Source organism: Amphiura filiformis, chromosome 18, assembly GCF_039555335.1.
Source record: "Amphiura filiformis chromosome 18, Afil_fr2py, whole genome shotgun sequence".
Taxonomy (NCBI): Eukaryota; Metazoa; Echinodermata; class Ophiuroidea; order Amphilepidida; family Amphiuridae; genus Amphiura; species Amphiura filiformis.
In genome coordinates, this window is record NC_092645.1 from 3,564,330 (window position 1) to 3,590,676 (window position 26,347).

A 26,347-nucleotide genomic window follows, 5' to 3' on the forward strand; every position below is an offset into this window, starting at 1 on the left:
TGATATTCACACTTCTGTGTAGAAAATTACGGTCACATCTTCCATATGGGGTGTATGGATTATAACCAGAATAGCCTGTTGTATTGGTTTTTATTAATGTGCTTACAGTTGTGACAATTCAAACTATAGTCTGTATACCTTCCGCGAGTCAGTAAAGTAAAATCAAATATTGATATTTTCTCAAAAACTATTAATTTTTGCAGGAATCTGTTATACTAGTTGGATTCCTTGCATCATTTCCTTTCTGAAAATGAATATACGTCTCATCATTACATTTAGAGATACAATAAAAAACATCTAAATTATTGACTCCAGCAAGTTATACAGACTATAGTGGGGATTCTCTGTTATTGTCGGTGTTTAATTACAGTAAAGAGACATGTAGTTCACCAAATCAACACATTTATGACATCTATTATTTGGACACCCTGTACATGTATATTGAAAGCAGTGAGACAATGCCATGGATATTCATAAAATTACCATTAAAATAAGACACTGTCAGAGAAGATATCTTACCCTACCCAGAATCCTTTGCAACATAATATATCACATTTCATCAAATGACACCCCCATTATTTTCTACAGATTCCCTTTGTTTCATTTTGACAATAGATATGGATCGATAGTCAAGAAATAAACTTATTTTGCATCTAGATGTGCTCTGAGCTAGCTGTTCACTGAAGTACATTTTGTCACTATGGACCCATGTTGCACTAGATAGCAGATCAGTACAGGTAATTAAATTGGGAGAAATGCATTATGGGAAGTGTAGAATATCTTCTCTGAGACTTTGTGTACCTACCACACACCACTGTTAAAAATGAAAGCAAGAGTGAGGGGAAAATAAAGTAAACATGCAAAAGGTTAATATCAAATGACCAGGAAATACCATGCATATTATAATGTGTCAGTAATGATGAATAGATTTAAAGTTTTAATATAATTATGTGACATGATCTGATGCACTCAGCCCAAGGTAGGACATTTTGAAACATGTCATTACCTAAGCTTAATTGTTCCAATTCTTAAGGGGTGGGGTATGAGCGTTTGGACAGTATTTATTGTGGGACATTAGAGCACATCAGACATATCGAATTGCATTCTGAATCTGAAGAATGGCCTTCTGATATCAAATAATTTTGATTTTTTTTTTTTATTCTCAATGTAATACACATTTTATGGCAAATCATTAAAAATTGATATTTTTGATATTTAACAGTACTTTAAGTAAACTTTATAAATCTGATGATTTCTACCTAATGTAGGTGGGATGAAAAGCCGACGATCAATTGAAAATTTTGACCTTTCGTATTGAAGATATGGATTTTTTTCCCAAAACACCCAACAAAAATTAGGTCTTTTGGGGAAAAAATCCATATCTTCAATATGAAAGGTCAAAATTTTCAATTGATCGTCGGCTTTTCCTCCCAGCTACATACACTTTAAGACTATATCATTAAATTTATAAAATTTACTTCCACGACTGTTATATCTCCAAAATGTGAAAAATGTCAAATTTTAATAATTTGTCATAAAATTTGTATTATATCGTGAATTTCATAAAATGAAAATTATTTGAAATCAGAAAGACATTCTTAGTATTCAGAATGAAATTCGATAGGTCTGATGTGTTCTCATGTCCCACAAAAAATGCTGTCGAAATGCTCAAAACGCTCATTCCAGTTCCCTTAAATCACTAGAATACTTTGTTGCAAAAGTTATCAATTTTTTAACATGTCCATATTCTTGGGGTTTTTTTTAATTGCTTCTGTTTCTTATATTTGACTCTATCTCAATTTCATTGCCAACTTTGGTCTGATGGGATCAGATTATGTCACTTTTGTCATTATTGGTGGCGGTTTCTCGACCTATAGACACTTACATAACTTTGTAATTGAATGGTGCATTTCAGCACTGATTTTTCCCCTTTTTTGAAATTGTATTTGATCACATGAAATAAATACATGCTACAAATTTGACACAATTGTCACAATTTCAAATACTGTTGTTGGGCAGGAAAACCCTCATACATGTACGTGCCATTGGCCCCTGAACATGTTTAAAGCAAAACCTCTTATGTAACCTCTTGGCAGTTTTGTTTTAAACATGTTCAAGGGCTGCAACATCACTAATAGATGTAGTACCTTTTACAGATGAGATGAATATGGCAGTTAGCTTCTATGGCACAAAATCAAAAATGATGTGATTAAGTGTTCTGTGATGACAACATGCAAAAGTATGTACGTCCCCAGTCGCATAGCCAGGGGGAGCTGGGGGAAATTACCCTCCCTCTACAGCAATGTTTCATGGATAAAATGGGGATGCCAAAGAGTAAGTTTCGGGAGCATGGTGACCGAGCGGAAAGGGCTCCGACTCATAATCTTGTTGTGCCCTTGAGTAAGGCACTTTATCTTGATTACTCCTCTCCACCCAGGTGTATAAATGGGTACCGGCATTCTTAAATGCTGGGCAGGTAAACAGACTCGCTGTGAAGGAGGTTTAGCGATCCCCTATAGCAACATTACATGGAGGAATTTGGCCCAATCGCCTAGACTAATTCCAATCAGCCGTCTACACTTCGCATGTACTGTGTTATGCTTCAGAGTGACGACTGATTAACATACAGTCCATATCGTGACGGACTTCTGAAAATATTCAATGCACCTTTGGTTGTGCGCTATAGCACGACTGACAAGCGGCGCGTGTACCGTGTGGCTGTACCGCGCCGTTGTGACAAGATTACGCTCTGAAGTTCTAAAAACAACAAACTTGGTCAAAAGGTCAATTTGGACACAACTGCGCATGCTCTATGCCACAGGAATCCTGTTGCAAAATCCGTCACTTTTTTTCCAGTCATCAATCCAGACGGTTGACGACTGAGGGCAGCAGTCTACCAATCGCCAATGAAAGAGAGATGGGCACTCCGATCACCAATTATACAGGATCGTCTCCTTCCCCCCCTTAAAGTTTCATTTTAATGACTAAAAATGGGATGAAAAACTGACAAATGGGGATGAAAATTTGGCTTTGTACCCCCCCCCCCACCTCTACAAACACACACTAAAAATCTGGCTATGCCACTATATGTCCCACATATCCCCCAGGTTTCTACTTCTGCTACTACAGAGAAAACCAAAATATTATAAGGTCACATCTGATTGCATGAGTACATTTGGCAGTAACATTCAACAAAAAGTTGATTTTTTAGGGGGTTTTCAGTGATTTAATTTTGATGTGTGCACATCTTTCAGCAAAGTCTGACACATTAATCAAATTGGTCTGACTTCTTGACAAAACTCATTTATATATGGGATTCTTAACAAATGGGCTGTAAAGACAGCAATTTGGCTTGAAATATTAGTGACTTTCCTAGAAAACCGGCTTTATAATGATATACTACATGAGCCTGCAACTTAATGTAAACTTGTCACCAAAGTAATAAATCATAAAAATATAATGGAAAAGAAATGACTTTTTTCCCCTATTGTTCTTGGACCATATCTTAAAACTAGTTTTGCCAACCTTTAAGACCACTTCTCTTTAGTATACTATGATTTGTCATGGATAGTCATCATTTTAATGCCATGGGCACTACTGTCATTTTACAGTACCTCTGATTGGTTAATTACATGATGCATTCATCTGAGTAAGCAATCAAAACAGAGCTTTTAGATATGTTAGTAATTTTAATCTTAATCCCCTTCAATTCTGCTGACTATTCTTAACCTATCTCTGATTGGCTCAATATAGGCTTTAGCCCTCTTTCTAACCAATCATAGTAGTTCTTTGAGGCTGATCATTTTGGCCAGTAGTGCTAAATGGGATTAAGATGACACAAAGAGAACAAGAAAGAATGATACAGTTTGCACCACAATAACCACACCGATGATGAAGTAACAGGGTAACCTGGGTAGAAGCTCAGAGAAACATGAAGGTGGGAGGAGGGGTGATAGTTTACACCGAAACACACCGAAAAGTAAGAGTAAAGTCAAAGTAAACATGGTAGGAGCAAGGAAGACATAGAAACGTGCATATACTGTAATAATGGTGGGTCTAATCATATCACTTAATGTTCTGTACCATTCATGGAAGCTCATCACATAAACATTATTTTTACCAAATTTCAGTTCAATCACTCATTTGGACAATACAAAAATTACTCCAAGTAATTTTATATGAATTTAGGATTAGGGTTAGGATTAGTGTTAGGGTTAATCTGGGTCTGGGATACTGGGTTTAATTCTTTCACCTGATGCAATATTGCATTTACAGGTGAAAATGAGTGCTATTGTGAGGTGTAAAAATGACTGCTGTTGTGAAGGGAAGATGTGATGCTCAGTGATGAAGATGAGGAGTTGCTATGGATGAGGTTGCTATGAAAGAGGATGAGGTTGCTATGGAAGAGGATGAGGTTGCTATGGAAGAGGCTGGATGAGGAGGTACTACCTAAGATATATAAGTATGGAAATCACAGTAATAAAAACAAAAACTGCAATGATGGCAATGAAAAATGAAAGAAATTGAGAGAAGACGCAGCTGGCTTACGGGCGGGGTCCGTCTTGACTGGTTTGTAGGACGACGACGCAGGCTCGATATCATCAAGCGACTTAGCAGCAGCATCTTGACGATCTGTCTGCACGCCAAACTTGCCGCCCGAATCCTTTCTTCATGTCCGTTTGGGATGGATGCAATGGGACATTCTCCTGATCATCAAAGCTATGGGCCGCCTTGTCGACACGGTCCTTCTGCACGCCGTATTTGCCGCCAAAACCTTTGGAATAGTCTACACAAAGCAGGGATATTTCTGTAACTTGGCAGTTCTTATTATTTGACAATAGCTTATACTGGACTTACTGGAACTTAAACTTTATCAATACTTAATATTAATTTTCGAAAAAATTAATTATTTTGAACATTTTCCTGCAGTTTGCTTTGGATGGGAGTATCTACACAGAATTAGAGATGAAGAACCTGTACTTGATCGCCATCTTGATACAGGCATGGAGCAAAAATTGGGGGGGGGGATTCGCTTTCCCTCGAAATGCCCTTGAGGCAATCATTGTCATGCAAGCACAACACTGGTGATGGGAGAGACACACTTGATGCGACCTGCACAGTCCACACAATATCAAGATGCTTCAGAATAGATGCATCATCGGCAAGGACCCAATTTTCTCCCCATAGCTGACAGGCGCTATTGTAGTTGGTGGTATAGGGAATCCAGATTCTCCTTCTCTAATTCTGTGAGCATCTAGTATATACAACATAAACTGTAACATTCTTCGGAATTGTCAGACACAAGTGTACTTTCTTATTACAAGGCGGTTCTCGAACCACGAGTCTCGCCTGCTTTCGCGATTCCTTTTGGTAGAGGTAAATGAATTTGGTGGTTATCAGCTGGGCACGATTATCTGGCTGATGGTGACCGTACCCATCAAGTTTCATGCCCATGCAACAGGTTTTACTAATTTGACCTCAGATGACCCTGGTGACCCTGAAATGACCTTCCAAAAATTTGGCTTTAAATGTTGACTGTACCCACCGAATTTCTTGCCTATCTGAAAGTTTTTACTAATTTGACCTCAGATGACCCCTGGTGGCCTCGAAATGACCTTCCAAAAATGTGGCTTTAAATGTTGACTGTACCCATCAAGTTTCATGCCCGTACAAGTTTTTACTAATTTGACCTCAGATGACCCCTGGTGACCTCGAAATGACCTTCCAAAATTTGACTTTAAATGTTGACTGTACCCACCAAGATTCATGCCCGACCAACAGTTTTTACTAATTTGACCTCAGATGACCCCTGGTGACCTTGAAATGACCTTCTAAAAATTGGGCTTTAAATGTTGACTGTACCCACCAAGTTTCATGCCCGTACAACAGTTTTTACTAATTTGACCTCAGATGACCCCTGGTGACCTTGAAATTACCTTCCAAAAATTTGGCTTTAAATGTTGACTGTACCCATCAAGTTTCATGCCCATACGACAGTTTTTACTAATTTGACCTCAGATGACCCCTGGTGACCTTGAAATGACCTTCCAAAAATTTGGCTTTAAATGTTGACTCTACCAACCAAGTTTCATGCCCATACGACAGTTTTACTAATTTGACCTCAGATGACCCCTGGTGACCTTGAAATGACCTTCCAAAAATTTGGCTTTAAATGTTGACTGTACCAACCAACTTTCATGCCCATACGACAGTTTTTACTAATTTGACCTCAGATGACCCCTACATGCACTAACCAATACAACCCGGTTCTGTCTCGGGTCAAGATGCACCCACCCACCAAGTTTGAGGAACGTGCGACTCATAGTCTCCGAGAAAATAGGCGGAAGGCAAACTTTAACCAAAACTTTAACCAAATTTGTCACATACACACACACACACATACACACATACATACGGAAAAGTGATTATATAGTCTCCTGCCTTATCAGGCGAGACAAAAATTGTACATAAATATTTTATTTTGTGATTCTAAGAAGTAAACTCATGTTTTGGTGACATGCCTTAGTTTAAGTTAAAATGCTACCAGAAACAATTACAGAGAGGAAACTAGGAAACAGTATAACAAAAAACTGAATTGCAGCTTGAAACTGGAACAAAAGGTACTGCCATCAAAATATGGATTTGCTAGTAAAAGTATCATCTAAACTTATTCTCTAGGGCAATCTAGATAAACCTAATATTTTACAAGATGCTACAAAAACGTTGTCTTTCCATTCCAAAATATATGCAATATTTTACCACATAACTACTTAGTCTTACCTTTTTGTGATTCATGTTTTGATAGTTCTGACTGGTACTCCCATCCAACAGCACTCTGTATTTAAAGTATTTAAAAGAAGACCAATACATTAACATTGGGCTATTCCATTTGAAATCCCTACGCCTCATATGGAAGACATGACCTTAATCTCACACACAGGGGGTGCTGAACCCTTTCAGGTAACCAGTTATGTGGAAGATTAAGGTCAAGTCAGCCATATACGGTGTATGGATTTCAAATAGAATAACCTATTATTTCCAGTGCCTGTATCCATAGATCAGGTGATGTGACATGTGACATCATACATAACACTCACCCATCCATTAATAGTTGTCACTGTTCTGGCAGCATGCACATGTATGGCATCCTAGTTTGTTGAGGATTTTTAAAACTTGCGCCAAATCACACAAAGATCAAAAATGCTATTGAAACTAAAGTGATTGAATGCTGTTCTCTGTAGTATAATCATCGATAGACCAGTCCCATGCCTTTGTTTCCTTGCATTTGTTTAGGCAAAAAATTACTTGTATTATTACAGCTAATTGCAAGGATTTTAAAATCCAATAACGGGATGTGTTTTTTCTCTCTCTTTTTTTCCCCTTGACTCAAACTCAGTCCAAATAAAGGTCTGGTTGAGATGCTGGAACTTTCAAAACATACATTCTAAAATCTTTTCACTATAATCAAATTAAGTACTACGGGTGTACGCAGTGTAAGGCGTGTGCATAATTTCTTCTGTACCACGCTATATTCGTGTGTGTTTATCGCGGAGCCATGCACTGGCATTCACTGTGTTCCAGTTTGGCCAAGAAATACTTAATTTGATTATAATTTAAAGTATTAATTACACAATTCTTCCAACAAATGCATATTTTACCAACATAAAATATTGGGATAAAAAAATTAATTGGCCAATTTCTCTGAAACAAATGCGCACCGCAAAAACGAATACATGTGGCAGCTTTCAAACAGAGTATTTTTGGCGTTATAAACATTGCAGTCACATCATCTACTTTATGAGATATACACTTGATTTCAGAGTAGAACGGCAGCCTGTGCTCAGATTGACGCGAATGCCCTGTTAACGAGCGACATATGCCAAGCTTTGTGTTCCCTTCAGGAGCACTGCTCTGCGCCAACCAATGCAATTAGCCAATCAGATTATCGGTCTGTTGTTATGATTGTCAGACGATTGAATAAGCCAATCCGAACCCCATTTCGGTGTTTACGCTGGGCATGCTCTCAAAATGTAAACAACTGTCACTTTTCTCTGCCACAAACTACAAGACTCCAACCTTGCTTATTTGGCCATGATGGGACCAAACATTGGCCGCACAAGTGACAAATGCAGATAAGTTATCTATGCATAATTAATTGCCCAAAGTGTTAAAATTGGAACAACAGGAAACTACTGATGATAGTGCACCAAGCATGATAAGTCTATTTAAACTTCATAGCAATGCTGTAGATAACAAAATTAATGGCCTTCAAATGCTTTAAAGCAAAGAAATAGAAACTGTGTAAATTATATAAAATAGTGTAATAATGTTTTCTTTAGAAGATTATTCAAGTGATGCGAGATATCACAGTACATACAGGGTGTTTCTGAAAGATTGGTACCAAAGCTAGTTTGTGTTCATTTGCTTACTTACAAGCAGAGGAAGTGGTAGGTTTTTATTACAAGGGGTCAAATTTTAAAATTTGCAAGTAAGCCCTACCCCTACATGAAAGGATAAATATTGAAATTGAAACTCAGTATGTTTTACCAATGCTTTAGTATCCTGTTTACATCATCAAATTTACTTATAGATGTTGTTTTACAGCGATTCCCCAAAAATTTATGATACTGATCTTTGTCCACGGATGATGAACTGTTACACACTATACACACAACCCTATCCAGGAAACAGCGACTCTGTACTGAATATGCAAGTTCACACAAAAGATTGTGCCCCAACGCTGTGCTCTAATTGAATAGTAAAATTATACGGCACTCAACTTGAGTAGCTACAACTCTGAAACCCAGATATCAAAGCTAATCAAATACTAGAGATCCCAGGTTGCCACATACCTTATCCACTCTTTCTTTCTGGACACCATATTTACCACCAAACCCTGTAGCATAATCTGTAAGAGAATAAAAAAGCCACATAGGTTACAGGTTGTTGATAGACATGATCGAGTTTCAAATAATCCGGAGGGGAGTGGGTACTTCCATGTTAAAGTGGATGTGCAACCCAAATGGGTCTGTTTTTCACAACAAATCCATAGATATGGGGTAGGTGTTTCACAGAAAATCCCTAGAAATGGGTCCATGTTTTGAAAAATCATCCAAATATGGCAAAAATGGGGAAGATGTTTTCAAACAATAATTAGAAATGGGTCCATGTTTTGCAAAAGAGCAAAATATAGCAGTTTGTAAGTACAAGTTACCCTTCGAAATGAGGTAGGGTGCTCTTGAATCTCAGGTGGCACACCCAGAAATAATTCAAAGTTCCAGCACAGTTAAATCACACTTAAGTTTGAACAAGAACCATGTATGAAGGGACTGGAAATTGGATGGCACTCATTGTACCATGTGAGTTGCTGGTTTACAAATTATCCTCAGTTGATGAGCAAGCATTCAAAATATGTTCATCAATTATAGACCCTGGTATGAATCCCAGCACAGTTACAACACAGTGTGTGGCTTGTGTTTGTACGATCGAAAAGGAGCCTATGTTCGGCTGTAATGAATGACTATCTAGAAATACCACCATAAATCATCAAAGAACCTTATTCTACAGTATCAAAACCAGTATAGGAACAGAAAGCATAATCAATGTGTTCACATTCCAGGAAAATGTTTAATTAATTGGCCAATTTCTCTGAAACAAATGCGCACCGCAAAAACGAATACATGTGGCAGCTTTCAAACAGAGTATTTTTGGCGTTATAAACATTGCAGTCACATCATCTACTTTATGAGATATACACTTGATTTCAGAGTAGAACGGCAGCCTGTGCTCAGATTGACGCGAATGCCCTGTTAACGAGCGACATATGCCAAGCTTTGTGTTCCTTCAGGAGCACTGCTCTGCGCCAACCAATGCAATTAGCCAATCAGATTATCGGTCTGTTGTTATGATTGTCAGACGATTGAATAAGCCAATCCGAACCCCATTTCGGTGTTTACGCTGGGCATGCTCTCAAAATGTAAACAACTGTCACTTTTCTCTGCCACAAACTACAAGACTCCAACCTTGCTTATTTGGCCATGATGGGACCAAACATTTCTAATGGACCCATTAGAAATGGGTCCATGTTTTGCAAAAGAGCAAAATATAGCAGTTTGTAAGTACAAGTTACCCTTCGAAATGAGGTAGGGTGCTCTTGAATCTCAGGTGGCACACCCAGAAATAATTCAAAGTTCCAGCACAGTTAAATCACACTTAAGTTTGAACAAGAACCATGTATGAAGGGACTGGAAATTGGATGGCACTCATTGTACCATGTGAGTTGCTGGTTTACAAATTATCCTCAGTTGATGAGCAAGCATTCAAAATATGTTCATCAATTATAGACCCTGGTACGAATCCCAGCACAGTTACAACACAGTGTGTGGCTTGTGTTGTACGATGCGAAAGGAGCCTATGTTCGGCTGTAATGAATGACTATCTAGAAATACCACCATAAATCATCAAAGAACCTTATTCTACAGTATCAAAACCAGTATAGGAACAGAAAGCATAATCAATGTGTTCACATTCCAGGAAAATGTTTAATTAATTGGCCAATTTCTCTGAAACAAATGCGCACCGCAAAAACGAATACATGTGGCAGCTTTCAAACAGAGTATTTTTGGCGTTATAAACATTGCAGTCACATCATCTACTTTATGAGATATACACTTGATTTCAGAGTAGAACGGCAGCCTGTGCTCAGATTGACGCGAATGCCCTGTTAACGGCGACATATGCCAAGCTTTGTGTTCCTTCAGGAGCACTGCTCTGCGCCAACCAATGCAATTAGCCAATCAGATTATCGGTCTGTTGTTATGATTGTCAGACGATTGAATAAGCCAATCCGAACCCCATTTCGGTGTTTACGCTGGGCATGCTCTCAAAATGTAAACAACTGTCACTTTTCTCTGCCACAAACTACAAGACTCCAACCTTGCTTATTTGGCCATGATGGGACCAAACATTTCTAATGGACCCATTAGAAATGGGTCCATGTTTTGCAAAAGAGCAAAATATAGCAGTTTGTAAGTACAAGTTACCCTTCGAAATGAGGTAGGGTGCTCTTGAATCTCAGGTGGCACACCCAGAAATAATTCAAAGTTCCAGCACAGTTAAATCACACTTAAGTTTGAACAAGAACCATGTATGAAGGGACTGGAAATTGGATGGCACTCATTGTACCATGTGAGTTGCTGGTTTACAAATTATCCTCAGTTGATGAGCAAGCATTCAAAATATGTTCATCAATTATAGACCCTGGTACGAATCCCAGCACAGTTACAACACAGTGTGTGGCTTGTGTTGTACGATGCGAAAGGAGCCTATGTTCGGCTGTAATGAATGACTATCTAGAAATACCACCATAAATCATCAAAGAACCTTATTCTACAGTATCAAAACCAGTATAGGAACAGAAAGCATAATCAATGTGTTCACATTCCAGGAAAATGTTTAATTTGTTTGTTCCATCATTCTGCATTATATAACCACAAAATTATCACATTTTGTGTCCAAAATCCTAAGTATTAACATGATTCTCAATTCTACTTAGAAATTATGAAAACAATAACAGATATTTTACACAATTTGACATAACTTTGGAAAATATTAGGAGAATTTTGATGATTTTTTGGTATTTTGAAGGGCAACATGAGTAAATAATTAGAAATCAAACATGCGCAACTCCTATGTAATCGAAGGTCGTAAAAGATAATCTGATAACAATAAAAACTTTCACAAATCAAGGATTCTTTCAAAATTCTCCTGCGAGAGTTCAACTGGATTCCCTTTTGAGGGAAGAACATTATAAGCAAAGTAAAAAAACACCAAACAAACCAAATGGAAATAATACCTTGGCACAAACTTTCACAACTGCGAGTGGAATCAAAATGCCCATTGTTAAAGGGGGTAACCCTATTGGTTTTGGATATGGATTGTCTTTAAAATTACATAATAATATCAAATATCTCCCCCTTTATGCTGCTTTGTGAAAAAACGAGAGCATTTTCAGCGTAAATGTGAATAAATAGCCAAATTTGCAATCCAATACCTTGTATCGTGAATTGCATTCTGGGTAGGCATGCAACAACAACAATTCCCGTTCAGTATGACGAGCTGACATGCTGCAATGCCCGGCCCGTATTGAACGGAAAATATTTTTTTTGTTTTGTTTTTTTGTTTTTTTCGTACCGTTTCAAAAAAAAAGGAAACAAAATATATTTCCCCTTGCAATATGTACATTTCAAATGAATATAAAAAGTTTGGGTTAAAAATGGAGAGGAAAAAAACCTTCCGATACCGGGTTTTGAACCGGTACCTCTCGGGTAAAAGAACGGTAGGCTAGCCAATTGAGCTATTTCACCAACTGAAATAATCAAGGAATTGTTTTAATTATATACGGCGGACCGTCTCCTCAGCACTTAGCGTAGTTCGCTTTTTCTCTTCCCATGATCCAAGTAATTGTTATTGTTTACAAACTGGTATACCTGTAAAAACCGCTGTGATTCATGATTTCTCCAGAAATACATCGACTTGGAGCGTCAAATTTCAGGATAGTAATGAGAAAAATATATAGTATCTATTATGTGATACCAAAACCTCATCAACAATGAAAAAAATCGGGGGGATGATGCTGTCGATCGGGTTACGGACCTTTAAGTATTGTATACTATATTACAAAAATACAATTGATGTGTAGAAGTGAAACAAACCTATGTGTTATAATTACAACATGCTAATTTCTTCAGAATTCCCTGTTTTCCAACATGATACAAACGCCAAGTTTTTCAGTTGTCACTACAAGCATAACACAAAAGTAGACTATGCAGGATGCAGTTTACTAGTATCTATACCTTTATCCCTCCTATACATTTAATATATTTAGTGTTAATTTTTTTCTTTATAATGATATCAAACTTTCAGGGTTCGTAGGTTTTTGCCGCATTTGGAAAAAAAAAAAGTTACAAAAATATTAAATTTCCTGAGTGTAAAAAGGCCAGATTTTGTAATTGTAAGTAACATATTAAGAAATTAAAGGCATGCATTTTCATTGCTCAAGAGCATTTAACCGAAATGTGGCATATATCAAATTCAAAACGTTTTCATTTTATTAAGGACTTGAGACAAAAAATATGTTGAATGATTCATTAAAAGTTTTGTGTTACTGTTATGAGCTTTGTGTGTTACTCTTTAATATTTGAGTGACTATAAGTGAGTTTTTGCCAGTTTTTGCCATTTTTGCCGGTTTAAACTGGGCAAAAACTGGCAAAAACATGTTTTTGCCACCCTTGCCGGCAGAAACAGGTTTTTGCCGGCAAAAACCGAACCCTGCAAACTTTCAATACCATACTCAGCCTAGTATGGGTAAATTATGTTTTACAAGTCCAAGAAATTACTCTCCTTTAGATGTTTCATCTTCCAATTGGAAGACTTCATCAGTAATGCAATGAATCAACAACACTCCTACTATATCAACTTCCGAGTGTTCAGTTCTTTGCAGTAGCTGGTCGTATACATGATTTATAATGAGTATGTCTCTTCATCACGATTGAAAACGTTGTCCCCCCTATTAACTGATCCACATTGCTTCTCTGATCCATCTGGTTTGCTTGCAAGAGTCTTCGTTGATGACTTTTGCTCCCTCCCAAAGGTCCCAGATGGAAACGTCTAAAATGTGAGTAAACTATTGGACTTGTAATATATAATTTACATATGTGACTGGACACTACGAATCAGCCGTAAAGTTGGCCCGGTCAATTTTGTTTTATTTCATGTTTAGAAAATATATATCATAAGCTTTAAAATAGTATATCATTTGATTTCAAACGATATCCAGAAGCGGGGTTATGGTTTGTTGAACTCTGCTCCTTCAACAAAATGGTAACTTTTTTCGTTTCTATGTGTATCTCATGGCATAAATAACAATATTTAGTGTTGGCCGATCCAGAATCGGTAGATCGAGATCGGTCAATCTGGAAAAAACCCTATGCTGCCGATCTTCATACCGATCTACCAAAAAAATTTCAATAGACTTTCCAGTGGTCCCAGCATAGATAAGCTTATAAATGCAAGGAAGCTTTTGTACACCTATTCTGGCAGAAAAGAATATTTTTTGTGTTTGTAGATTAAGAGACGAATTCCTCATGAAGGAAGGAAATTAAGAGATGGATACGTCTGTGTAGCCAAGTGTGTGTAAGGAGCAGCCCTCGAATTAACCCACGGCACCCATGGCATTTTGCCGTGGGTGCCCCCCCACTGCCGTAATGCCCTCAAAATATGTCCTTTACCCAAGGCAGTTACTTGCCGTGCCCTCTAATGAAGTTGCCGCCGGTGCCCCAGCCCTGCCCCTTCATTATAAAATCATCTATCTATGTTTGTGTGTGTTTTCTTCACTTTTGAGAAATTGCTTTGGTGCCCTTTTCAAATTTTCAACAATTGCCATGATGCCCTCTTGAAATATTACAAACTGCTGTGCTGCCTTGCCTTTTCAGTGAAAATCCAAGGCAATTATCAACTTTCCCTAAAAATGTTGCCGTGCCCCTTCAGATCCTTAATTCAAGGGCTGGTAAGGAGGGAAATTAAGTGATGAATTCGTCCATGTAGCTGTGTGTTAAGAGATATTAAAATTCATCTGTGTAGCTGGGTAAACTGAGGATGGACTAGCGCTGATTTGAAAATATTATAATTATTATATCTAAATCGGGATCGGATCGATCTGTGAATTTTGAAATCGAAGATCGGCACTGCCGATCTTGGGCTGGATCGGGCAACACTAACAATATTAATACAAAAAATACACAAAGCAGCTGTGGGATATATCACATTTTGCATCAAAACTCTTCACAGGGACTACCTTTTGAGGAGAGCAATTGCTCACTATTGCTCTCCTTAAATTTGATGTAGGAGAGTGATCTGTGATTTTAAGCTCTCCTTCGCATTCTCTCCTTACATTCTATTGTAATGTAAAGCTTTAAACAACTCTCCTTGAAGGCTCAAGAAGAGCTATTTAATGCTCTCCTGCAAATTCCAAAAGGCGGTCCCTGTCTTCAGTTCCACCATTACCTTTCTGTGAAGAATGCTGTTCTAACTTTGCCTGGTATTCATAACCCAAGGAAGATTTGTCTTGTCTGTCTTTCTGTACGCCATACTTGCCACCAAATCCCTTGGCATAATCTTTCTGTGACTCATGTTTATTGAGTTGTTCTACGTGATCAGAGCCAACTGCAGACTGTCAAAGACAACATGTAGACAATCATTATGAGGTTAATAAAGAATAGCATCAATACTTTTCAAGATATGAATAATTTTGCAAATGATACCTTGATATTTTTGCCAAATTATACTAGCCTGAGTGGGCCAATAAGTTTCATGCCTTACACAGGATTGAATTTAGAGATTATCATAATTCAAATGTTTTAATAAGTACTTTCAAGGATTTGAAAGTCCACTTAGTCCCACAGTCAAATACCATGAAATTAAGAATTCCGAAATTTGATTTTTTTTAATGGGAATGTCATCTCTAAGGTCTGTATGCACAAAACAGTTAGACCGGGTCTAAAGTTAGACCTGGTCTAAGTGGAATTTAGTCCCAGGAGAAAGGACATTTTCCTTTACATTTGCGTAAGTTCTTTTGTATTATTTTTCAACTTTGCATTTAAATCTTTAGAATTTGCCAGCTACTCTAGGCAGGAAATAAGAGTAAAGGACCATTCCCGAAGGAATTAAATTCCACTTAGACCAGGTCTAACTTTAGACCCGGTCTAACTCTTTTGTGCATACTACTCAAAACATGTCTGGCGACTTGTTCCAGGTTTTGTTGGAGCTGGTCACATTTTTGACATGGCTGCTTGATGTCTTGTCAACTTTAATACTTATGCAGAGTAATAATATTATTATTTGTTTGCACTATGTTATCAGTCCCTATCAGGTAGTAGGCTATTCCAGTTGAAAAACACACACCCTATGACAGACATGACCTTATTCATCTACACAAGGAGTGTGACTTTCCTACCTGAATGGGTGACTCTACTTGAAATCTACACCCCCCCCCCATGTGGGAGATTAAGGTCATATCTTCCATAGGGGGGGTGGATTCAACTGGAATAGCCCAATTAGGGAAACAGTCACCTTACAGAGGAAATAATAACAGCAGTGAAGAATAGATAAAATAATAATATCACAAGAACATTGGTTAGGGTGAGAGAAGTAGTAATTATTTGGAACTAATTTTCTTTTACAACATTGGCTCTCATGAGTCTTATCTACCTGATCCAGCGCATCCAGAATTATAACACAAAAATACTAAACAAAATCATCAAGAATGAAAATACAAAGTTTGCATGTTACATTTACAGTTCTATATACATGCAGACCTTTTTGAAATCCAGATCGGAAATGTTAAGTTAAACAGGTCATGTGTATCCAAGTCAGTAAAGCTAGTGCCCGATGCCAGGGCCTCGATTTCGTCTTGGTTTGCGAGAATAGTCGCTGCACTAACTGTTTGATAGAATGAGAGAAATTGATTCTCGCAACCAAATCTTACAAGAATCATCACAAGAATCGATTCTGTGATTCTCGTTGAAATCTAGGCCCTGGATGCCATTATGCCTCAATTTTCCATGAACCACTGAACCGGGTGCAGCGACCAGAAGAAAAAAAAAATACCAGTATTTAAAACAAAATGGTAGACCAGAAATGTCATGAATTTGTTCACTTTCAGGCAAAAATACAGCTTACAGCCAATGTCACTAACATATGAAACTATCACTCAGGTATTTGGAACTTCACAATAAATGGAAAGAAAAGTGCAATGTCTGTCAATTATTCGGCAATGTCTTGTACATAAGACATACCCCCATGCTGGATCGTGTCCTTCATGCAAATTCAGGCTAATTTGCATATTTTTGTGTTAACTAGCGGTAATGACCCAGAATTATAAAATGATGACCCGGAAAAACAAACTGGTCCTCAAATCCGTTTTTGTTCCAACTGTAGTCTCCATAAAAAAATGACATTATGATGAAAAAAAAAATTATACGGATCTGAAACTTAAGCTATTTACAAAATTCTTCAGAACACGTTGACTTGAATAGGTCTATATGTTAAAAATTATAGCATGAATCAAAGCAGGATCTATCAGCCTGGCTGTAAAAATGTTGAATTCCCAGGAAGATGCCAAATTTCACCACCTGCAACACAGCAAAATATCACCGAATTTCTTTCACATGGAAGCAATGTTTTCCTCCAAAGCACAAAATGTCCCTGCAATGAGCTTCCTGTATTCCTAAGTTTTTCCATCCAGGCTATCTATCAGATCACCACTGAGCCAGTACTTCATGTATCCAATCCTACCTTATCCATTCTGTCTTTCTCCACACCAAATTTGCCACCGTACCCATAGGATGCCTTGGGTCCTGTTTCTAGCTCTTTCTTCTTCGATGTTGAGTGATCTTCTGTGACGCCTTCACGAAGTTTGTGGATGCTGTACAGATGGTGAAAAGTTTTTGAATTAGAGTGAATGTGGGAAATTGGTAATTGGTTTTAACAGGGGGGGTAACCAGGGAGCAAAGCCCAAGTTTTGGGAGCAAAATAATGCCCCCTATTTTTTTCTACCCACTGCCACCAAAATACACCCAGTCTGTAGTTGGAGGTAAACTCGGAATATTGTTGCATCTGACATTTTCTCAATTAGATGTGATGTATTCATATCAAGTAAAATGAGTCGGATGATCATGATGGAATATTGATTTCAAATGAGATATAGCCAATAATTGTATAACTTCCGATTACTGACGCTATTATCGACCATGTGGGCAACTTGGTAAGCTTACTACACAAGATAGCATGGAAATATCAGCATTTTTGAAACATCTTGGTTGAAAAAAAGTGGTGGGGCGTTTATTTGATGGGGGCGACTATTCGAGGAAATACGGTAAATGCTACCACTGTGAGCTGATTCAGCTGAATAAATCTTACTCTATAGATCCCTGGTGTCCCGATCCTTCCACAGACTTTGATCCCCATCTGGATTCCTTCTCGCTGATGTCGTTGACAAAATCTGGATCAGTCTCCCAATCATCGTCATCACCATTGTCTACACTGGTTTGGGCTCCTACTTGAGAACGCCACATGCTGGATTAGAAAGGTCTGCAAAGAAGAAAATGGTTTCAAGAAATGTCAAAAACTATTAGAGTTTACTGTTAACTTTTAAACACTTTCGCTAGTCAGCCAAATTGGCCCATACAATTATGATAAATTATATGTACTAGGCGGTTACCCGTATTTGGCGGTTCTCGGCTGTCGCGATTACCTGGCTGATGGTGACTGTACTCACCAAGTTTTATGCCCATAGGACAGTTTTTACTAATTTGACCTCAGATGACCCCCTGTGACCTTGAAATGACCTTCCAAAATTTGGCTGTACCCACCACGTTTCATGCCCATATGACAGTTTTTAGTAATTTGACCTTGGATGACCCCAAAATGACCTTCCAAAAATTTGACTCTAAAAGGTGACTGTACCCACCAAGTTTCATGCGCATATGATATTTTTTACTAATTTGACCTCAGATGACCCCTGGGTGACCCTGGATGACCCCAAAATGACCTTCCAAAAATTTGACTATAAAAGTTGACTGTACCCCACCAAGTTTCATGTCCATACGATAGTTTTTACTAATTTGACCTCAGATGACCCCTGGATGACCTCGGGTGATCTTGGCCCACTAACTGAAACAAACTTGTTCTGTCTGAGGTCCAGATGCACCCATCCACCAAGTTTGAGGAGCGTGCGACCCCTAGTCTCCGAGAAAATAGGCGGAAAACAGTTTTTACTAATTTGACCTCAGATGACCCCTGGGTGACCTTGACCCACTAATCAATACAAACTTGTTCTGTCCTAGGTCAAGATGCACCTACCCACCAAGTTTCATGCCCATATGACAGTTTTTACTAATTTGACCCCTAGATGACCTCTGGTGACCTTGACCCACTAACCAATACAAACTTGTTCTGTACCGGGTCAAGACGCACCCACCCGTCAAGTTTGAGGAACGTGCGACCCCCATTCTCCGAGACAAACAGTTTTACTAATTTGACCCCTGGATGACCTTGGGTGACCTTGACCCACTAACCAATATAAACTCGTTCTTCCTCATACCAAGCTGCACCCACCCACCAAGTTTGAGGGCGATGCGACCCGTAGTCTCCGAGAAAAGAGGCGGACAGACAAACAGACAAACAGACAGATGGACAGATGTACAGATTCTGGTGAATTATAGTAAGATTTTACATAGAAAATCAAAAGTAAAAATAGGCCAAAGAAACCTACATAATTATATGTTGTCTATACTTCACTTGATCCCCACACACACACACACGAAGCAGAAAATCTGCATAGATTTTAATGCAAAAGTCAATGTAATCATTATGACAAGAAAGTTGCAGTCTACATTTAAAAAGAACAAGGGCCATCCACATCTTGATACACAGACTAACTACAGATTGATCAATCCAGGCACTGATAACTGGCGATGTATCATGTATGAGGATAGAATGGGGAGCTATCAGCTATCTCAAAACGTGTCAGAATTAGTGAAGCATGACACCGTGTAAAGCAATGGAACTTCGGAAGTAAATAACACCGATCACGATGGGTAAAGTGCCCGAAAAAGTTGCTCAAAGGACAAGTCGGCGAATTGTTAACCTCTTAAAAATTAGTAAACTATGCTCTAAAGATTTAGCCTAGGTAACATTTAGAACTTTTAATACGTTTGAAAATTGGCAACGATTGAGTGATTGAAGTAATTAACATATAGTTCCATACTCTATCTTCTATCCACCACTGTCCACACAGTAACTGTATGGTGTCGTGTATAGGCCTACTATAGTATTTTTAATTATATTTACTTAGACAGATTTCTCGATCAAACTACAAATTATTTATCAACTTGCATTCAGCATGAGGCCGATCATTCGACCGTACCATTTCTAACACAATCATGCCAGCATTGTGTGCCTTCGCGTATGTATATACCCTGTGTGGGCAAGTCATACTTCAGTATGACTTGCCCTGAACATCCATATATACTCGGAAGAGACGGATACATTGCATGAGCAGCCTGCCAATTTAAGCTTCCTATAATATCAATTGCACATAACATACGAAGTCACAAACTTACAAACTTCAATATGCACTTCAAATACAGCAGACCAGATGTTAATTATTACCGATCCTGTAGAATAACTTACATAATCGTCCATTTCATGGAATCCCGTTGCTCAGAATTGCCCATTTCATTTTTATCTGTCAAATGCGCTGTGGATGTGCTCCATTAAATCACAGGTGTGAAACTGACTTTATACCACTCGAAGAAAAGCCAGCCTCGTGGCGCTGGGGCATGACGTCATCGTGGACGTATGCAAAATTTCCGACGGGCGTCATATAACCCGTATTGTGATTGGTTGCAAAAGCCATTCTTTGAAATCGTAAGCCAATCAATGAACGCGACGGCCTTTTACGGTATTAATTAATGTGACTCGCCAGTAAAGTACGTCTAACCTGATTGGTTTACAAAACTACTTTGATAATTGCTAAGCCAGTCAGCGTGCTCGATGCAACAACCTCGTAGACACTGGAAACTTCAAATGTCTTAAATTGGAAAAATCGTCCTTCTTTTAATACCCTGGTTGAATGGGGAATTAGGTGTGGCTGACAATAGTACACACTCAAAAGAAGGACCAAAACAAGCTCAAATTAAGACCAAAATAAGCTCAAAGTTGGATGAATGCACTTGAATGTTGGATCAGTCAATACAGTCACAATAGGAAGAAGTACTTCACTCAAGAGGGCACTCAAGTGAAGTGGATTCAGTAAATTTGGCTTGAATTGGTCTTACTTTGAAGTTTGAGCTAGTTTTTGAGTGGTTCAGCTTATTTTGGTCTTACTTTTGAGTGTTTTGGTCCAACTTTTGAGTGTTTTTTATTGTCAGCCAATGCTAATTCCCCATTCAAGCTGGAAGATTAAAAGAAGGACGATTTTTCCAATTTAAGACACTGTGTGTTAGCAGTGAGAGGTTTTCGAGAGGCGAATTCACGTGATGATCCAGCGATCGAGTATAAATTGAGCTTGACACTGCTCTCGCGCGAGATCGCAGGTGCAATAACAATACATGGACACAATCACTGTCATTTACACAATGGAATAATGAATTATTTATGACATGCATCGGCTGGATTTTACGATCGAGGTAAGGTTTTTGGCCTGTCCCAGCGTGAATATCCTTAGTTTTCAGCAAAGATACTTGCGATGACCAGTTTTTTGCGGACACTTTGATAACAGGTAACTTTTATAGGTCATAGGGTAGTATACCCTGTGTGGGCAAGTCATACTTCAGTATGACTTGCCCTGAACATCCACATATATTCGTAAGAGATGGACACATTGCATGAGAGCCTGCCAATTTAAGCTTCCTATAATATCAATTGCATTAAACATACGAAGTCACAAACTTACAAACTTCAATATGAACTTCAAATACACCAGACCAGCTGTTAATCATTACCGATCCTTCAGAACGTTTTACTCTTACAGCTGTTTGATGTAAAATGCGACTTCGCTATCTCCATTTTCCCTATCGAACGTCGGGCGTTGTTTACAATTTTACTGGAAATGTGGGAAATCGCCAGGCCTTCTTCTGAAATCGCAAGGCATTGTGGGAAATTGTCAGAGCTGTGCACGTTGTGTAGCCTAAGTTCCTTGGCCCCGATCTCGAAACAATAAACATGGCGGAATAAAATGACTGTGCGTTAAAGCAGTAAAGGGACTGGTGGATCAAACCTATGTAACTCATCGGTCTGATAAGGTCAGGTCATTACGCATCATCAGAGTTGGTAAATACGTCATCTGCTTTACGCCATTGTTGTAGCCGAGAGAGCAAGCGTGAGGTCTGGACACTTTTCGTGTTCTGGACACAAATTTGTCATAAATATATTGGCGATGTCCAGTATTTAAGGGCACTTTTTACATACAGGTACGTTTGCTTGTGATAGGGTAGATTCGATAGCTGTACAAATTGTACAAAATATCAATTTGATAATGACCTCAAATTGTTTACAAAAATATATTTTTCCATACGTTGTCATTGTATCCAGTTGTTCGACGTTTAATAGGGTAGAAACTATAGTTGTACAATTTAAGTACGAAATATACATTTTGTTATAGGCCTAAAATGTTTACAAAAATATATTGGTCCATACGTTGTGCTTGTATTCAGTTGTTCGACGTATAGCGTATGTATACGCCGCCAACAAAAAACCCCTCAATTTACAATTACAGCTTTGCGTGTCTTCGTGTTTAGTTTAAGACCACAAAAAATATATGGTATGTCATGTACGTGAGCATGTGTGTGTGTAGTGCAGGGAACCCATACCGTAGGGCATCACCAAACGAAAATGTTGTACCGACTACCGATAAATGATGTGTCTGTTTGCCCGGTTTTTTTTTAGTTTGCCTTGCGAACTAGTAGTGTGTGCGAACATGGCAAAGGCTACCAGTTTGAGTTTCGCCCGTCACATTTCACAGAACAATCGAATAATGAATTATTTATGACATGCATCGGCTGGATTTTACGATCGAGGTAAGGTTTTTGGCCTGTCCCAGCGTGAATATCCTTAGTTTTCAGCAAAGATACTTGCGATGACCAGTTTTTTGCGGACACTTTGATAACAGGTAACTTTTATAGGTCATAGGGTAGTATACCCTGTGTGGGCAAGTCATACTTCAGTATGACTTGCCCCTGAACGTCCACATATATTCGTAAGAGATGGACACATTGCATGAGAGCCTGCCAATTTAAGCTTCCTATAATATCAATTGCATTAAACATACGAAGTCACAAACTTACAAACTTCAATATGAACTTCAAATACACCAGACCAGCTGTTAATCATTACCGATCCTTCAGAACGTTTTACTCTTACAGCTGTTTGATGTAAAATGCGACTTCGCTATCTCCATTTTCCCTATCGAAACGTCGGGCGTTGTTTACAATTTTACTGGAAATGTGGGAAATCGCCAGGCCTTCTTCTGGAAATGCGCAAGGCATTGTGGGAAATTGTCAGAGCTGTGCACGTTGTGTAGCCTAAGTTCCTTGGCCCCGATCTCGAAACAATAAACATGGCGGAATAAAATGACTGTGCGTTAAAGCAGTAAAGGGACTGGTGGATCAAACCTATGTAACTCATCGGTCTGATAAGGTCAGGTCATTACGCATCATCAGAGTTGGTAAATACGTCATCTGCTTTACGCCATTGTTGTAGCCGAGAGAGCAAGCGTGAGGTCTGGACACTTTTCGTGTTCTGGACACAAATTTGTCATAAATATATTGGCGATGTCCAGTATTTAAGGGCACTTTTTACATACAGGATGCGTTTGCTTGTGATAGGGTAGATTCGATAGCTGTACAAATTGTACAAAATATCAATTTGATAATGACCTCAAATTGTTTACAAAAATATATTTTTCCATACGTTGTCATTGTATCCAGTTGTTCGACGTTTAATAGGGTAGAAACTATAGTTGTACAATTTAAGTACGAAATATACATTTTGTTATAGGCCTAAAATGTTTACAAAAATATATTGGTCCATACGTTGTGCTTGTATTCAGTTGTTCGACGTATAGCGTATGTATACGCCGCCAACAAAAAACCCCTCAATTTACAATTACAGCTTTGCGTGTCTTCGTGTTTAGTTTAAGACCACAAAAAATATATGGTATGTCATGTACGTGAGCATGTGTGTGTGTAGTGCAGGGAACCCATACCGTAGGGCATCACCAAACGAAAATGTTGTACCGACTACCGATAAATGATGTGTCTGTTTGCCCGGGTTTTTTTTAGTTTGCCTTGCGAACTAGTAGTGTGTGCGAACATGGCAAAGGCTACCAGTTTGAGTTTCGCCCGTCACATTTCACAGAACAATCGGCCCCATTAGCGAGTGATGCAGAGACTCTTGACTATTTGGAGTTTGTCCGTTATCTTTTTCGTCCAAGCTTAAAACTTGATAAGCTTACGCATTCAAGTGTATACAACTTACAAGCGTGACAAGTAAACAACCTGATGAATTTGACACACCTACATTGCTTCACTTGATTAGCTCTTTTTGAGCACAACGTGGAATGTTTTATTATATACAAAGCTATTGGTATTATAAAGTAAAATGCTCTTTACATGACCACGTACCTTGTTGTGGTTGAAATGTAACAGATTCTTATAATTTGGGCAAAATCCTCAGCCCTAAAACACTTGTCGAAACTCAAAATGACTCAGCCTCGTAAACAGAAAACCACTTCCTGAATGAAACTACCTTTTGTAAGAGTACATTTTTAGCAAATTTTGTCATTGTTATGAATATTATTTATTTAAATTTATAATTTAAAATGAAATATTATATTTTTTGATTTATAAAATAAATTAGTACATGGCTTCTGTAATTTTAAAAGTTTTACCTTGTATTATTTGTTTCAGAATTTTACAATACTATTCTAAAAATAAAAATACAACTATTATTATTGCTCGCTTGATTGGTGGCGCTATTTAATAAATTTGTCGGCTGCTACCGTTTATTTATTTGCCCGGTTTATTTGCTCGTTTGCTACGCTATAGCTTTTGCTTGCTTGCTTGCTCGCCTATTCGCTTACTTAGTTGCTTACTTAATTGCTTAATACGTAGTTGCTCACTTCCTTCCTTATTTATTTACTTACTTCTCTTTACTTCTTTACTTACTTGACTTCCTTCCTAATACTTTAATACCAACTTACTGGCAACTTACCCCGGGGGTGCCAGTTGAACCGTCAATGAAGTCATCACCGACCAAAATTTCGCGGTAAAAGGGTATCTTTTTAAGCATAGGCCACGTCCCGCGCGAGACGCGAAAAGGGTCTCAATTTTGGTGTTTTCTGGAAAAAAGGGTACCTTTTTTACAATAGATATGTCGGCGTTTTGGGTTCATGAAAAATCAAAGTCCAGCATTTGACGTCAGCCGCTGTTTTCGTTCCTGATTGTAAACAACTTCTTACTTCCGGGTCTGTAAGTGTATTATATTAGTCTTGTGCCCGGTCTTGTACCATGATTAAAACTCGGTGATGTTTGTGCATGCTGCCGAGCGGGCTGCGTAGAGACGGGCGTAGAGACTACAAATTTTGTACAAGGTACAGATACTGTGTAATCGGAATGGATTACGACATACGTTTGACTGCTGAACCAGATATGACAGGAACCATGCCTTTTGGAAATCGTGAAGTGACATTTGCCATCGCTGTTTGTCACCCGCGCAAAACCGAAGTTAAACGGGGAAAAAAAAAGTGCTTTATATTTCAGATTTCAGAGCTTAGCGCGGATCATGGATTTTGTGTTAAGGATGATATTCCAGGCTATTTCATATTATAACAGAAATTGTATGTAAAGGGATTGGAAATACACTAGGTAAATATTGCTTTCTACCTTCGTCAGTGAAAAGGGTCATTGGGACATGTAAGCTAGGTCAGTGATATGGGTACCTTTGTTTGCACCATGGCTGTGGTCAGTGATTTGGGTATCCTTTTTTCATAGCAGGTCAGTGGTAAGGGTTACCTTTCAGCCCTTGGGCATGTCAGTGTTTTGGGTGAAAAATAAAAGTGTCTGGTCAGTGATGACAACATGCAATGGTATATGAGTGGCACCCCCGGGCAACTTACTTACCAACTTACTTTACCAACTTACTTACCACCTTATTACCAACTTTTATTTTATTTTATTTTATTTTATTTTATTTTATTCTATTCTATTCTATTCTATTCTATTCTATTCTATTCTATTCTTTCTATTCTATTCTATTTTATTTTATTTTATTTTATTTTATTTTATTTTATTTGTTTTATTTTCATTTATTATTATTATTTCATTTATTTCATTTAATTAATTTATTGATTGATTGATTTTATTTCATTTTTAATACCAAATTACTGGCGCGGCAATAAGTTTAAAAAAGTATTAAATAAGTATTAAATAAGTTTTAGGATCAAGATCAAGGATTAAAATAACTTTTATATTCAAGTTGACGTATGGTGACATTATTTTATTGCTTAAACATGGGTAAAATGGGTAACCATGGAAATACTAACAAAATAAAAAATAGGATCCATAAGCCTCAGCACACTTTACAGGTTGTCGCTGACCACTACGGCCCACATCATTCCATAAACCATTTAACAACAAATCAGGGACTTTGCTGCTTCAAGAGCGCACACCCTAGACATTCCACATGATAACCATCGCAACCAGGATCAGCGTTACTATAGGTGTACGAC

General features: G+C 38.1%; 1 protein-coding gene across 1 annotated transcript in view; it reads right to left on the reverse strand.

Annotated features, from left to right (window-relative positions):
• The window catches only part of LOC140139760 (uncharacterized), a 38,135-nt gene extending 13,789 nt beyond the window's left edge, over positions 1-24,346 (reverse strand). The window contains 8 exon segments of the mRNA XM_072161465.1: positions 4,549-4,657; positions 4,659-4,786; positions 6,781-6,835; positions 8,853-8,908; positions 15,064-15,229; positions 17,353-17,482; positions 17,977-18,147; positions 24,243-24,346. Of these exon segments, the coding sequence (XP_072017566.1) occupies positions 4,549-4,657; positions 4,659-4,786; positions 6,781-6,835; positions 8,853-8,908; positions 15,064-15,229; positions 17,353-17,482; positions 17,977-18,131 (799 nt within the window). The 5' untranslated portion in view covers positions 18,132-18,147; positions 24,243-24,346.
• Positions 24,347-26,347: the final 2,001 nt, after the last annotated feature.